Genomic DNA, 16,243 nt, shown 5'->3' on the forward strand with positions numbered 1-16,243 from the left:
GAGCAAATCCAGTTGAGGATCCAAAACTGATCTTGTTATTCACATACACCAAACACAAAAAAACTTACAAACATGCAATAGCAGGAGTCGCTATAAATTACTTTTAAGGATACCAAATAAGACTAAAGTCCTTCAAACACTTCTACGCTGGTATACTCTCAGCATACTCGAAGTATCACCGAAATTAATGAAACTACTTTCACAATTCATGTGCAAAACTTGCCTAAAACTGCAGGATGGAAGCCAAAATTCGTAACAATACAATCAGCTTGGGAATGTGTTTTGTTATTTCATTTGAACAAGCTTGCAGTCAAGATTTGTAGGGAGTCCAAGACAAAAACTTTCCACTACTTCTGCCAACTCATTCAATCTCTATGTATTCAAGAAACCCAATTATCGGCTTCTTCTTTTAAGGCATATTTTTTGAACTTGTATAAAAAAATCGACAAATAATTTGTCACATTCCTTCAGCCAGTCTACTTGAAAATCCTATGTGGGATGTCAACAGCAAGAACAAACATAACAAAACAAACCCTTCTCCAAGCCAGCATGTCCGTTATTAAAACATCTATTCTACTGAATCAGTTTAACATTGTACTCCTCTGCTTTCATGAAAGGGGAGAACATACCAATTTGCTCGTATGAAAAATAAACAAAGGGTACCAATTTTAAGAAACCAGAAACTGTAATTACTACAAACAGATGAATGTAACTTACAATCATCATCACTTGCGTCTGTCTCCTCGATCAATGTGCACTCTATTAAAGACAGAACACCTCCTGTCTATGAAAACAAAGCACATTTTTCACAAATTTTGACATTTGTTCCCATTTGTTATTATAGTTATTTTTAAACTTTGATATACCTTACTCTAAGATTTTACATTACTCAGAGCTCTTAGGAAGATACATCAATTTCGTGATGCACATTTTTCCTCAAGAACTAAAACCAGATAATTAAATATAACATTTTTCTTAATCCAACAAATCAATAAGATGCTCACATGTACAAAATTTCTTTCATTTTTACCACACTATAATTTATCTTGTGAACATCCTTGTTCACAAGTTTCACGAAAGGCAACTAGAATTTCATCTTCTCCTGAATTTAAATCAAATACAAACAAGACTTTTTTAAAGGTTCAGTTATGCTCTATTTACCTTGCAAAATACTTGAACTATTTAAGGGGTGCATAAGAACTATTGAAGGGTGAGAAAGCATACAAATAGTCTTAATGACCCCTCAGAAATGTCTTTGTCAAATTAAAATTCTATTCAATATATAACCCACCCTGTAAACTTCTTTCTTCATAAGTCTACACTATGAAAGCCTGATTCTCAACAAATATAAGTAGAGTGTTCTTAGAAGAGCTTTCAGTTTAAGAGAATGTGCTGTTCAGGAAAACAGAATTGACTTTTACGATTAATTTTATTAGAGCTCTAGAAATTATTCATTGGTAATTCCATGGGGTTGTACTGGCTGATTTATACACTGCAAACTGACTTACATTCAGTGCTAGCTTATACAGATAGACATGTTGATGTCTTGTTTCTAACCCCCAGGTTATAAGAATTACACAGTTCTAGAAAAAAAGAACTTTGGCTGAATTCTGTTATTTGCAATGAGAAGACAGAGCAATCAATCACTGTGCATCACCTCACTTCTCTTTATAACTACACACAAAAATCTCAGGATAAAGCCATAGAATAATAAAATACTGAAATTTCACTGAAGTTGTAAATTGAGTCATAATGTAAAGTCTGTACCTTGAGCAGATGCAGTTTTCCTCCTGAACTTCTTGTACAAATTAAAAAATGTTTTGTAAATAAGAAGCACTGCCTTTCTCCTTCTTTTTTCAAAGATAATGATCCCAGACGAACTTTACTAAGTTTTCCCCTCTCAACTGAAGGGACTTGAATAAGGGAACCTGATAATAAAGACAAAAAATTTACTGTGCTACATTTACTATTTAATATATTTACTATTGCTATAGTAATATTTAGTAGCACTGTTTAAAGTGTTCATGTATTGAATATTATATTAATTAATGCAACTTTTCATTCTAGAAAGTAACAATATACATCAGCATCTGTTTTAAGCACAAGTCAATCACCTTTTTTTGCACAAGTTCACTTTGTTTTTTACGATAAATAGACTCAAGCAAGTACAGTCTAGACTAATACTTATGTACATGGCAGGATTAGATCTCGGACAAATTCTTATGCAATTTAAACACACTAATAGGACATTGATCAGAAAATGAAGCTCAACAGCAAACTGCACTTTTGACAGCTGCTAGACTTGCAAAAGATACATTACTTATAAGCCAAAGAGACAGAGGATGAAAAGAACAGGTTTTGAAGGAAAAGAATTTATGTGCCTGTGTGCAAGAGAGATGGAAATGAAGCACTTTTCTTCCTCTTATCTTATACTGCGTAGTTTTCAGCACTCCACAGCTCATCTAAAATGTGTTACCAGTAAAACACTTCTGAACTAAATTGAACCTGGTTACATAAGTCTGAATTTGTGCTCTGCAGAACTCCAGACTGGGGACAGCTTTGCTTCTCTGCCGTTTCATAGCTTAAAACCAGGCTCTGATCAACTTTTCCAGATTGATATCACCATGTGTATCACTTCTGATTTTGGATCTGGAGTCAAATTTGGCGGTGAAGTGCAATTCCTCTGTGTATCAAAGGGAAAGATTTTATGATACAACTTGGTATTACCAGACAGGGCAGCCAGAAGACCTCCTAATCTCATTCCCACGCATCTATCCTTACTATCACCTTTACACTTGCTCTCACCTTATTCCAATATTAGCTAGCTAATAGAGCTAAACCAGCAGGAAACTAATGCTACAAAGAAGTAGCTGACTTAGCTCCCTGACATGCCTCACTGCAAGGTCAAAAAAGCACCAGTGATAATGCCAAGGAAGGAAGAGCAGCAGAACAAGCATGAGGGGATGGATATTGGCCTGCTTCTTTTGGAGGCAACAAGATACTGGACTAGCGTAGCTATATCAACGCTCAAACTAGCGGCAATGTCTTGACACAATGCAAGCCTGAAAGAATTATCCATGAAATATTGAATTAGTAATTCTTACTGTACATTGTCAAAAAAATTATCTTGTTCAAAGTTCACATACACAATCTTAAACTAACAAACACAGAAATTAAGGTATATGAGAAAGCTACTGTTTATCTACATTTTTCTACACTCAGCTCCCTCTATACATTTAATAACTCTTACATTATTAATATATTTGAAACTTATACTGTCTGGCACAGCAAAATATACACCAGTAAATTTACGACTGTATAGTGTTCTTTGACAGTCAATTCGTATTTTAACTAAATGCGTACAACGTGATTTGTCACTGCAACAAAACAGTGGAATCAAGTTCTACTCTAGAAATTTGCAAAGGTCTGGAACATTTTTAGGCTCACTTAAATTCTGACCAAAACCCATAAATACTTATTGGTTGCTGTACATTTCCCCTGGACAAAACAGCCTACCAGCCTCAACTGTGAAAGACAGGAAAGAGATCATTCCCATGTGTTGGAACTGTGGCTTTTCTGTTACACCATTTGTCCCCAGCTCCCATTGCAAGGCCAAGGAGTGTGTACAAAACAATTCCCAAGTAACCTCCCACCACAAAATTGTCAGTGTCATTTTTCTCCTGAAATTCTCTCTACACATGTAGGATAACAATATTCTACCTGTACATGTCACCTCTGCTTTGCTCCTTAGAATAATAGTATCTATAAATATGATACACTTACAGATACAGCTTTGGAACTCGCCTTCTATTTTACTTTTTTGATTTTCATTACGATGCTTTCAGGAATACCATATTATGCTCTGCTAAAATGGGCTGAAGGTTAGATGGTGTTCTTGTATGGAGCTGAAATGTTATTGTTTAATAAGGTAAATGAAAAGAAACTAGGTTTTTTAAATGCAGGAAAGAGAGACTGAATTATCTCTCTTTGACACTCAATATTTACAGGGAGAAACACATCTGCTATACGTGCTGCAAGGCTGACATCAAGCAAGGACCTCATGCATTCCCATCAAGCTTTTGCGATTAATGAAACTGGGCATTTGCCCACCATGCATTCTACTACAGATTTCCTCTTAAGGAAAAAAAAGGCCACGATTGGCCAATGTACAGTTGCAATGAGCAAGTGAGGCTAATTTTAGAACATTCGTTAATAGTATAGTTTGGACGATCACTGTAATCTCAGGAATTTTTATCCAGCTACAGACCTAAGCACTTTCAGAACTTCAATACTGCCAGAATAATCACTCTATTAGTCTTTTTTCAATCCAAGAAATACAAAAGGTTATATTTAAAAAAAAAAAATTATTTCAGTCTACATGTAACTCCCTGATTTACAAATTCAGTTTAGCTTTCTCCATTCTGGAGGCCTTTTAATTTTACTGTAAGGATGGTCAAACACTGGAACAGGTTGCTCACTCAGAGAATGAGCTGTGGAGTTGTGGAGTCTCCATCCTTGTAAACAACCAAAACCCAACTGGACAGGGTACAAAGCAACCTGCTCCAGTTGATGCTGCTTTGAGCAGGTGAGATTGGACTGGATAATCTCCAAAAGTCCCTTCCAACCTCAACTATTCCATGATTTTGTAGTTGTTATATATTTATCAGTAGAGGTAAATTCCTAGCAGCTGACGGCAGGAACATCAGACAGAGTGTTTGGATGCATCTAAAGGGCCTCCAGATGTCCAGCTGTCTGGGTGTCAAACAATGTTGGATTGCAGATTGCGACTCCCTATGTTTCCTTTAGACTCTTAAAGAAAATGTTCCTTAATTGTCTGCCATGACTTATAGTGTGCCTGACAATAAAGTCTGTATCAAAGAAAGAGACACAGAAAAGGAGACCCCAAGAAACCCGAAGGGGAATCCACAATATACATTGCAAAGCACTGCCAGAGATACTTCCTATGGTCTCAACCAATCTCTTCTTAGAAAAGTAAAGTATATAACATATGGCAAAGTTGTAACTAACCTTCACAGAAAAAGCCTAAACAAAGCTAAAGGCACCTCTCTCCTTTTTTAAGCTGAAAAGAGGTTTCCTGTACCCGCCTACGCTGGATCAACACAAAGAATAGGAGCCTAATTGAAATTAGAGGAGACAAATATCACTGTCGAAGTGACCCTACTGTCAGATCTGAAAGGAAAATGGGCTCAGTATTACTTCATTAGCTCTATTCAGATTTCTGCACTTACACAAAATCACATGCAGTGGATGTTCCAAAATATAAAACTGTGATACAGCCTTCTGTAACATACAGTCTTGTCCACTATCCTTTGACTGTAGGCCCAGAAATAAATTTGAATTTAATTTAGCTAAACTATGGGTTTGACCTGGGTCTAACACTCCAACAGTAACCTTTTTCAGACTGATTCCCACAGAAAAAAACAATACTGATGAAACACTGGGTACACAGACAAAATAATACCAGCCAATCTAAAGGGGAAAAAACCAACAAATATATAAATACAAAATGTTGTAATCATATTGAAAAAAAATTCTAAAATTTAATTAAATTGCATGGTACAAGTCAATCTAGGAGAATCATAGCCCTATAATTTTTTGGCTGTGGATGCAACACAACAGCTTCATATTTTTCTCAAAGCCATATTCAAAACTCTTTAAATACCTCAGTTTTAACAAAAACACATATTTAATGAAGAATCAAGAATCACAAAACAGTGACAGTTTTACAAACAATCTTGGAAGTCATTATGCAAAGTTTCATAGTTTGGCCACATGACTACAGAAACATCAGAGAATGGATTTCAAAATGTATATGAAACCTATTAAATTACCAGCTGTGTATATGGCTCTATTTAAGCACCAAATATTCTGCTGAGGCTAGCTAGAAAAGGTCACATGAAGGGATGTTACATTCCTAACCTTTCCTAAATACAATTTAACACTTTTCAGACATAAAGAAGCTTGTACCTAGTAAAAACCCTACGCTACAGATCTGTAGTTACCATATACAAACCCACTAACTTGTTACAAAAGATCCAGAAGTAAATTATTATATAAAAAGGAGAAAAATAAGCTTCAGTTATAAGTTTTCACATTTGTTGATTTAACATTAAAGTAAACCCCACCAAATAAGAACTGCAACCAGTTTGCAGTTCCTGGTAAAAAGTGACACTTATTTTAAATGGAAAAGTTATTTTATCGTGATTTTGTGGAACATAGCAACAAATTCCTCTGCTATACCTAAGCTTCAATAGAAAGAGTTTCCAAAACCACCAAGAATAGACAGAAAAGAATACAGTATGGCTCTTCCTCTCTTGTTTTGCTAACTATTATATTAGAAGTAGTCCTACATTCCCGGCAGAACACAGGATGCCTTTTCTTCATGACTTCTTCTTGCAGAAGTGCTTTTTATATGTATCCTGAACTTCTACTACAGCCCAAAAACGCATCTCTCAAGAAGCAAAGTGAGTATGTTCAGGTATTGTATCTATGTCTGCACTATCAATTTGAGATGTTTCCAAAGCACTGAGAAAAATGGTAACAACTGATAGCTGTTTTGTTTCCTAGCAATCCCTTTACCACTGACAAAGCTTCAAGCTTCTCCTGCACTTTTGCCCAGATGTTGGTATCAGCTGGGACTGCCACGTTAACTAGCCAGGCAGCCCTGATCTCTGTAGACCTGTAAGTCATTTCCATCCCTTTGAAGATCACAGTCCAGGCAGTACATACATTACTGTCCCACGAGTGTTTTACCATTCATGTGCTGCTGTTTTTCATGGTTCATGAAGAAAACAGCACAGAAGTGGCGTTCAACTACAGCCCAAAATTAGTTGTCATCAGGGCATTTTGTGACTTAACCTCCACTGACCATGAGTAGTCTTAGTTAGCTGTGCCCAGTGCAGGGACATTGCCCAAAGATGGCAACACAAACCCCACTGGTTTTCATGCAATTTTTTTCATGATTATATGGATAGCTTTAAAGAAGAATGTCTTACCTTGGCGTATAAAAGTTTGGCTGGTATCTAGTAATATATCACAGCCTTCTACTATCGTTCTTTCTATGGCTAGATTCTTCCGGATGTTTTCTGTGTCACTCACTTCATCATGCATCACCCTGTTAGACACAATACAAAACACACTTTAAATTCCCTGAAATGTACCTTGCACCTGTTGTGCTATTTTCACTTGCACTTAGGGTGTAGACACAGAATGTAGCTGATGTCCTTTGCTACCTGCTATAAAACAGATGTACACATGCAGTACATGATCACTCTAGAGCAAGTTTCTTGCCTTTTTTCCTTCCCTTTCAAATCATTCTTGCAATCATTTCATTTTTTCAGCAGTGGAACCAATTTTGCCAGACTTGTTTTCAGACTATTCCTAAACACATCTGACAGATGCCAGCAAGCTAAAAACCCTTCACAGGTGATAGAGTAGTATAGTACTTCTTGATCCTTAATAGACTAGCTGCCACAAACATGGAAATGTTTCCTAGCATTTTGTATTGGTTATTACACATTGTAGAGTCCCTGCCCTTGACTTTAGGTTTCCACTCTGTTCTGCTTCAGTTTACATCTGAACGTACCATTCACTTCCCCCTTGCTTCCTATAACAATCACAGCCTTAATGGCTCACCGCTTACTTTCTTCCACGTTTTTTTCATAGGCATCCTCCTCTTACACAGAGAAATACAGATTTTTTTCAAGGCTGAACCCAATGCAGAAGTTTAAATGGTGTTGTGATGTATAATATTTTCCTGAACTGGGACCAAACTGCGCTATCTGAAAGCTCCTTCTCCTTCAGAACTACATTAAAGGGATGGAAATGAGTCACAAAGTTTTATATTTATGGTCTACACTGCCTGCCTTAGGAGCAGAGGAGGTATTCAGTCAGTCTCAGTCGCCAATTCTGAATGTTCAGTGATGAATTAGTTGGATCAGCAATGAACTCTGACTTATGAGATAAAGCCAAGTCAAAGCTGATTGATCTGCTTGTGCACACAACCCTGGCCAGAGAAATTCTCTGCTTCGCTTGAGTGGAAAGGAGACATTACTTCTTTCTGCTTCAGACGGTCTCAGAACAGGGCAGAACTTGCTGAACACTGCAGGAGTCAAACACAGACGTTTCTGTAAAAGGTATTGCCTGCCCAGCTCTTTAAGAAGGTAGAGCTTGAAGAGGTGGCACAACATGACCTGACTCAGAAAGCTGCCTCTGTTAAAGATACAGCAGGACAAAAAGGAAAAACGAATAAGCTCCAGATTAACGGGTAGTTTGCACAAGGTAGCAACTTTGCCTTAACAGAAAAAGAAAACTGAGCAGTTGAGCATGCAATTAACAAAAGCTATAAAGTGATCCCTCTTTTACAACTAAATATTCTCCAAGTACATCTTTGGTGAATACTCCAGATACTCAAGATTTATATCCTGGAGTTCATGCAGCATTTCTTTGTTCACAGCAGAAAACTGTGTTTCCCAGAGATAACAATTAAATTTCTTACTGGGCTGACAGAAGGGAACATCTGAGAATGGTCTGGGAGTTCAGGGAAGAGCTTCATTTTGCACGTTTCTACAGGGAGCACCAGTTCTCAAAATATATCTTTAATTCCTGTTTATCTGGCATTATTTGAAGTGTATATGAAAATCAGTTATTTCATTAACACATGTAAACTATAACACAGATTGAGAACTCAGCACTTTTCAAGACTCTGATTGGTCACAGAGTATTGGAAATGCCCTTTTTCTTTAAACTGTGAAAAAAAGATGTATTTCTCTATGTAAAGAAAATTGCTTTGCTCATAACCCAGGAGCAGGTGGTTCCTATAGCAACTCCTATTCTCCCCTACCCAAAATACAAGGAGGCACTTGTAGATTTATGTTAGCCAAAAAAACAATAGAAGAGCCAAAATATTAGGTTGGGGGTTTTTTGGTTTGGTTTTTTTTTTCATTATCTTTGTTTTGGTTTGGTTTTGATCCTTTTCTTTAAAAGAATTTTTTTAAAAAGAACAAAACAAAACCAAAATAAAGCAAATATAGATTTTTTCATTTCAAAACTTTTGGTTCAAGATTATCAAACATAAGGTAGAAAAATCTTACCTTGAAAGTTCTTCTAGTTTAGATTTAGCAAATTCAAGGCTTTTTCGCTCTACATGTTCATGTGGTGTGTGAGCCAGAAGTTCATGAAGTGTTATAATATATCTAGGAATCTTAAAACAAATTAGGTATAAAATCAGTAAATCCTTAAAGGAATAATTCCAATACAGCTTTTTGTTAAATATTAGCCATTACCTTGGTCAGAAAAGTTTTGCAAACATAGTCTTTTTAAAATTAATATCCACAGCTAAATGATTACGCATACATTCTAAATATAACTACTGCCAAAAATACTGAACTTTTGGGTCATAGAGACTCCATATGCATATACATTTTTTTAGTCTGAGGAAGCACAAAATCCATTTATTACATTTTGAGGAAAAGATCAGATCAGAGGCAACCACAAATATGGCATTAAATTTCATTGTTTCATGCTGCTATTCAAGTGCCAGTAGAGAAAACCTTCAAAACTCCCTGAGAGATCCATATGGACCTTCCCTCAATTTTAATAGGATATGTGCATCTAAATTTCTTGTGACTTCGAAAATGCCAGCTGACCTGTTTGATTTAGATAAAATTCATGTTGCATTCATGGGCATTGAACAATATGCAGTACTTGACTATTTAAAGGCCACAGGGTAGCACAAGGACCCTGATCCATTTATTCTTACTTAAAGCTGTTTCAGGGCTTTTAACCTGAACCAAGTGATACTGCAGTATAACTTGTCTTTACAGAATAAAAGTTATTTAGGAGAAGGAGACATGATTTCTTATTATGCTGAAGTGAAAAGACATCAGCAATTACATCCTTCATCACATATGAATAGGACCCTCTCTCTCCCTTCTAAGGGCCCATAACCTTGTTTCAGCTCAACCAAAAAAATCCCAAAACTTCACAATATACAAGCTCAAAGCTAAAAAAATGTATTGTTACAGGTGCTAATGGCCCTTTAGGCTAATATGAATTACTAGCACTAACACAAGTGTCACTCATGTCCCTTTGGGTTTTTTTTGACTCTACTTGGTTTGCCAGTAACTGAACAAACTGAGGGGGTTCGCTATTCTCTTGATGAGTGAAATGTTAGGTTAAATGTAAAAGACACAAAATCATCAGACCAGTATTTCACAGACCTCTTAAAACAGCCGCAAATAATAAATCCAGGCAGATCAAGACAAAATATCAGAAGGATAAATAAAGTTTTCAAAACTTTTGCAATATATTTTTTATTTTCTAAAGACCAAGTCACTGGAGAACAAAGTGGGAGAAAAGTTTCAAAATGTATTCCTAGCAAAATGCTTGTGGCTGCTCTGACTTGCTATACCAGGTATATTATCCCTTTCTGGACTGCTTCATAATCCTGCAACACGCGGAAGTCGAGTAATTGTTTCTCAGTTTTTTTTCTTTTGACGCTAGTCCTCATCCCACATTCCCCTTCAACATATATAAGATTCTAAATAGACATGAATCAGCATAGTTGGATGAAAGATCTCTACAGGCGGAGTTTCAGTATAATAATGAAATAAATGAGAACTAAATTAATTTGCATGAGAGTATTTTTAGTTAAGCAAGAAAAATCTTCAATAATTCGTAATATCAGTAACACAAATTGAATCAACCAAACATTAAAAACAAATAGTCACAAAGAATATACAGAGACTACCTGAAACATGGGGTAAGTAAGGAAAGTTTCCAGCATTCGGCCCTCACATGCTGGGTTGGCTTCATATTGCTTCAAGAGTTTGTCAAAATCTCTGTTTTGCTTACAGTTTGCCAGTACTTGTAGACTATATTGATGATTCCGAACAAATTCTTGATATATGTTCAGCATTGGCAGCAGAATGTCAAATAAGTCAGCTAGAAAAAGTGAAGAAATGCTTTTTTTTCCAGCTATCCATCTCTTTAAATATATTTTTAAAGAAACTACTATGTTCTATGGAAGTGAATTACTATAATCAGTTTTGTTTCCAATATACTGAGATTTTTAGAAACATTAAAGTCATCTCTTTCACCTGCCAAAACATGGTTGTTCTGATTAGCTAATAATGAGACAACATCACTGAAAATTCAGGGGCCCATGTCTAATCAATGCTTAGCACAGAGGCATTCTCATATATGGACTAGAAGACAGTCATTACTGCCCACGTGGGACTCCCACTACACCAGATCTTGTGGTGTTAGTTCTGGAAACATGTTCCATTCAAAAAGGACTTTGAAAAAGTCCTGTCTTTGAAAAAACAAGAAGAAGACCTTACTGTAATTTCAAAAATAAATATTGAAAATTGTACCCTAAAGAAAATATAGTAACTTACCTAGGATTAAGGTAGGCCAATTAGCTATTCTTGCTTTTAAGCCTTGATGAAATATCTCATGAAGAAACATGATTGTTTCACTGAAAAACAAGTATTTAAACAAACAAAAAGACAATTCAGGTTTTATTTTCTGATTAATAATTCACAGAGAAACATCTTTTCCTGGTTAGTAGTATGTTTTCACTTTGCTAGAAAAAACAGAAGATAGTTATTGTTATGGAAGTAAGTGCTTCTTTTTATTGCACTGTTTAAAATTTTTAGTGTAGTATAAAAAATATATAGTATTTGGTGTAGAAAGCATATGCTAACTGTTTAGTTCTTTTAAATAAAAGCATCTATTAAATAACATATTCCACACAATTTAATGAATAGGTTTTCCAAGAATATCCTTGACAATGCATTCAGTAGTTTAAGTGGACCAGTAAGATGCAGAAACCTCAAGCCAGTGGTAGTCATCTATATTCTTGCTTGCTGCTGTTTAAGAATTGAAGCTTACAGCTTTTCTATAACATGAACCTTAATATTGTATTTTAGCTTATGAGATCAACAGAAGTAGAGGACATTGCAGTTCTCAGAGAAACCATAAAGAGTACAGTGACCATGAAAGGGAAACCTGTCTCATAACTAAAGGAATATGTTCTATTTCTTAGAAGTTTCGGGCAGACTTGGATGCAATCCCAATCCTGTATCAAATATTAGCTGCCTGCTGGCTTATTTGTACATGCTTATTAATAGTACTTGGATGCTTAACGCAAAGAACAATTCTTTTTTGTAGGATATGAAAAGAAAAGTGAGAGGGAAGGAGGCTCCCTAGGCAGGACAACAGGAAATAGATTTGACGCACTCATCCTCAGGGTCTTATCTGGATCATATGAAGCCACTTAAGTCCAATTCTCTCTTAAGAGAAAAAGAAACAGGAAAGGTGACAGAAAATTATGAGAACTGCCCCAAAAGGCTCGTTTTGTCTTTTTCTTCCTTCAGCAGAAGAATCATAGAATCATAGAATCATAGAATCATAGAATCATACAGGTTGGAAAAGACCTCTAAGATCATCGTGTCCAACCGTCAACCCAACACACCATGCCCACTACACCATGTCCCTAAGGGCCTCATCTACACATCTTTTAAATACTTCCAGGGATGGTGACTCCACCACTTCCCTGGGCAGCCTGTTCCAAGGCCTGACCACTCTTTCAGTAAAGAAATTTCTCCTAATGTTCAATCTAAACCTCCCTTGGTGCAACTTGAGGCCATTTCCTCTTGTCGTATCGGTAGTTACTTTGCAGAAGAGAGCAACAAACACCTCGCTACAACCTCCCGTCAGGTAGTTGTAGAGCGCGATGAGGTCTCCCCTCAGCCTCCTCTTCTCCAGACTAAACAGCCCCAGTTCCCTCAGCCGCTCCTCATCAGACTTGTGCTCCAGGCCCTTCCCCAGCTTCATTGCCCTCCTCTGGACACGCTCCAGCACCTCCATGTCCTTCTTGTACTGAGGGGCCCAAAACTGAACACAGGATTCAAGGTGCGGCCTCACCAGTGCCCAGTACAGGGGCACGGTCACCTCCCTACTCCTGCTGGCCACACTATTTCTGATACAGGCCAGGATGCCGTTGGCCTTCTTGGCCACCTGGGCACACTGCCGGCTCATGTTCAGCCGCTGTCGACCAGCACCCCCAGGTCCTTTTCCTCCGGGCAGCTTTCCAGCCACTCTTCCCCAAGCCTGTAGCGTTGCCTGGGGTTGTTGTGACCCAAGTGCAGGACCTGGTACTTGGCCTTGTTGAATCTCATACAGTTGGCCTCGGCCCATTGATCCAGCCTGTCCAGGTCCCTCTGCAGAGCCTTCCTACCCTCCAGCAGATCAACACTCCCGCCCAACTTGGTGTCGTCTGCAAACTTACTGAGGGAGCACTCGATCCCCTCATCCACATCATTGATAAAGATATTGAACAAGACCGGCCCCAGTACTGAGCCCTGGGGAACACCGCTCGTGACTGGCCGCCAACTGGATTTAACTCCGTTGACCACAACTCTCTGGGCTCGGCCGTCCAGCCAGTTTTTTACCCAGCGAAGAGTAAACAGAATGCAAGGAGACAAAGAGGTCTAGCTGGTTTCAAACAGCATCACCAACAGCACCTTGCCTTCTACCCCTGGAAACATGGTCTACCTCAGTGACATTACTTACACCAGAGCAAAAAAACAAGTGCCAGACCTCACTACTTAAACTGAAGCAGAATGGGAAAAAGCGGTCAGAGAAACCCCCAAAAAGCAAATGAACAACCCCCATACCTGTTGAGGAAAATGCTACTAACATCATCGTGACTGATAGGTGGCTTCTTTGAACTTGCAGCCATTCTTAAGGGCCGCAGAAAACAGTTCACAAGAATATAAAGTTGATGCACATATTCAGATTCAGCCTCCACCATGTTAAAAACGATCTGATTCCTTTTTCTCATACTTTCTGCGTGGGGAGAACAAATGTAATCTTGGACAATTGTTTTCCATTTTCTTCTACACAACCAGCCCCGCATAAAGCTCTGGACCTAAAAATGGACCAAGCAGAAAAGAAGAATGAGAAAAAACATAACACAACTTACCATAAGCTCTTCATTGTACAAACAACCCTCTAAATGAAATGCCTCCGTTTAAAAAAAAACAAAACCAAAAGAACTTATAGATTTATAATTGTTCCTGAATTATATTTATTTTAGATTTCTGTTTGTTAATGAAATTCCCACAATCGCTTGGTCATATGTGTTGCCAGGAAACAGATTGAAAAGATATCGCATAAATATCAAGGCACCTTTTACTGCAAGCTCAAATGTTGTACTTTTATATATACTCTTCCTATCAGTACAACTGTGCTACGCGCTGTGCAGGTTTTTCAGCTCCTTCTACCGCCCCTTACACATTTCTCTTATACCCCCAAAAGTCTTGTGCAATGCTTCCAGGTAACACATTTCAAGACAGACTCAGTATCATTACTGACATAATTCTAAAATAGTTGTTAAACTCAGTTTGCTTTCTGTTTTGAAGAGATACTGCTTATCATGTGTATTTAAAGCTAATTATCAGTATACTGCTTAGTATCAGACACCTAGGCGAGCAATACTATTATCAGAAAAAGCAGATTTTTGGCATTCTTAAAAAGTATCTCTATGTCATGGAAAAATATACTTAAGCGTAATATCCATGGAAGTTACAAGTGGATTAAAGATTACAGAAAAGGTCTACATCTGGCCACAGAAAATTTCAGTATGTCTTTGCCCTGATCTTGATGTGAAGGTCATTCATCTTGAAAGAGAAATGCAAAATCTCACCGGTAGCAGTTTACCCTCAATAAACAACTTTAAAAAAGGGGCCCAATTGTCAAAACAATCAAGATGTAGAATGCAGTGAACTAGAATCAGAGAATACAGAATCAGAGCTCTCCTTCTACTAAAAGAGACATTTCCAGCTTCTATTACAATGTTTAATCTACATGAAAAGGAGAATTCACACAAGGGTGCCAGCTCAGGGCTGACCTTGACTCAGACTGCGTGACCCAGAAAAAATCAGAAACTAAGCCCACGTACCATAAAGGATATTACGCAATTTAAAAGACTGAACACTGTGAGAGTAAGGGTGACACGTACAGTACCACACCTTCAAGCATGGATTCCATTCATGCTCATGTATTAGGATTTGTGGGAGTCAGCGATGGGCACAGTTCTGGAGGCTGTTTGTATCCAGCCTTAAGCAATATTACCAAAAGCTGCACATGTAAATGCCATACAGATTGGGACACTTGTGTCCCTGTTATTAAAAACACTGGCCATAGTGTTTTAACAAGGCCAAGTGCTGGGTCCTGCACTTCGGCCACAACAACCCCAGGCAACGCTGGGGGAACCCCAGGCTTGGGGAAGAGTGGCTGGAAAGCTGCCAGGAGGAAAAGGACCTGGGGGTGCTGGTCGACAGCGGCTGAACATGAGCCGGCAGTGTGCCCAGGTGGCCAAGAAGGCCAACGGCATCCTGGCCTGTATTAGGAATATTGTGGCCAGCAGGAGCAGGGAGGTGACCGTGCCCCTGTACTGGGCACTGATGAGGCCGCACCTCGAATCCTGTGTTCAGTTTTGGGCCCCTCAGTACAAGAAGGACATGGAGGTGCTGGAGCGTGTCCAGAGGAGGGCAATGAAGCTGGTGAAGGGCCTGGAGCACAAGTCTGATGAGGAGCGGCTGAGGGAACTGGGGTTGTTTAGCCTGGAGAAGAGGAGGCTGAGGGGAGACCTCATCGCGCTCTACAACTGCCTGAAAGGAGGTTGTAGCGAGGTGGAGGTTGGTCTCTTCTCCCAAGTAACAAGCGATAGGACAAGAGGAAATGGCCTCAAGTTGCACCAAGGGAGGTTTAGATTGGACATTAGGAGAAATTTCTTTACTGAAAGAGTGGTCAGGCCTTGGAACAGGCTGCCCAGGGAAGTGGTGGAGTCACCATCCCTGGAAGTATAGGGACATGGTTTAGTGGGCATGGTGGTGTTGGGCTGACGGTTGGACTCAACGATCTTGGAGGTCTTTTCCAACCTTAATGATTCTATTATTCTATGATTCTAGTATCCTGGAACAATCACCATCAGACTGGCTGACAATCTAAACCAAGACTGCTCTCTGCATTTTCAATATTTGTATTCCAGCTGTAGTGACAGAATATAAGTCATTCTCTTACATCTTTACAAGCATTTTTGTAAGAAAGGAGTATAAAGTCACCATACACTTGATTCCCACAGGACATAGCCCATGACTTAATTTCAGTCTTTACAAGCAGTTGAATGCAATGTGCAAACTCCTTTAAGAAA

The 16,243-nt window shown here is 38.4% G+C and overlaps 1 protein-coding gene across 1 annotated transcript in view; it reads right to left on the minus strand.

Moving 5' to 3' along the window:
- Positions 1-16,243, minus strand: part of RASGRF2 (Ras protein specific guanine nucleotide releasing factor 2) — a 130,613-nt gene that overhangs the window by 59,601 nt on the left and 54,769 nt on the right. Inside the window, exons 5-11 of the mRNA XM_075138211.1 lie at positions 13,704-13,957; positions 11,421-11,500; positions 10,772-10,965; positions 9,114-9,223; positions 7,017-7,135; positions 1,768-1,928; positions 694-784 (exon numbers count right to left, since the gene is read on the minus strand). Of these exons, the coding sequence (XP_074994312.1) occupies positions 694-784; positions 1,768-1,928; positions 7,017-7,135; positions 9,114-9,223; positions 10,772-10,965; positions 11,421-11,500; positions 13,704-13,957 (1,009 nt within the window). The remainder of the gene's footprint in view (positions 1-693; positions 785-1,767; positions 1,929-7,016; positions 7,136-9,113; positions 9,224-10,771; positions 10,966-11,420; positions 11,501-13,703; positions 13,958-16,243) is intronic.

The sequence above is a fragment of the Calonectris borealis genome, chromosome Z, assembly GCF_964195595.1.
Source record: "Calonectris borealis chromosome Z, bCalBor7.hap1.2, whole genome shotgun sequence".
NCBI classification, from domain to species: domain Eukaryota; kingdom Metazoa; phylum Chordata; class Aves; order Procellariiformes; family Procellariidae; genus Calonectris; species Calonectris borealis.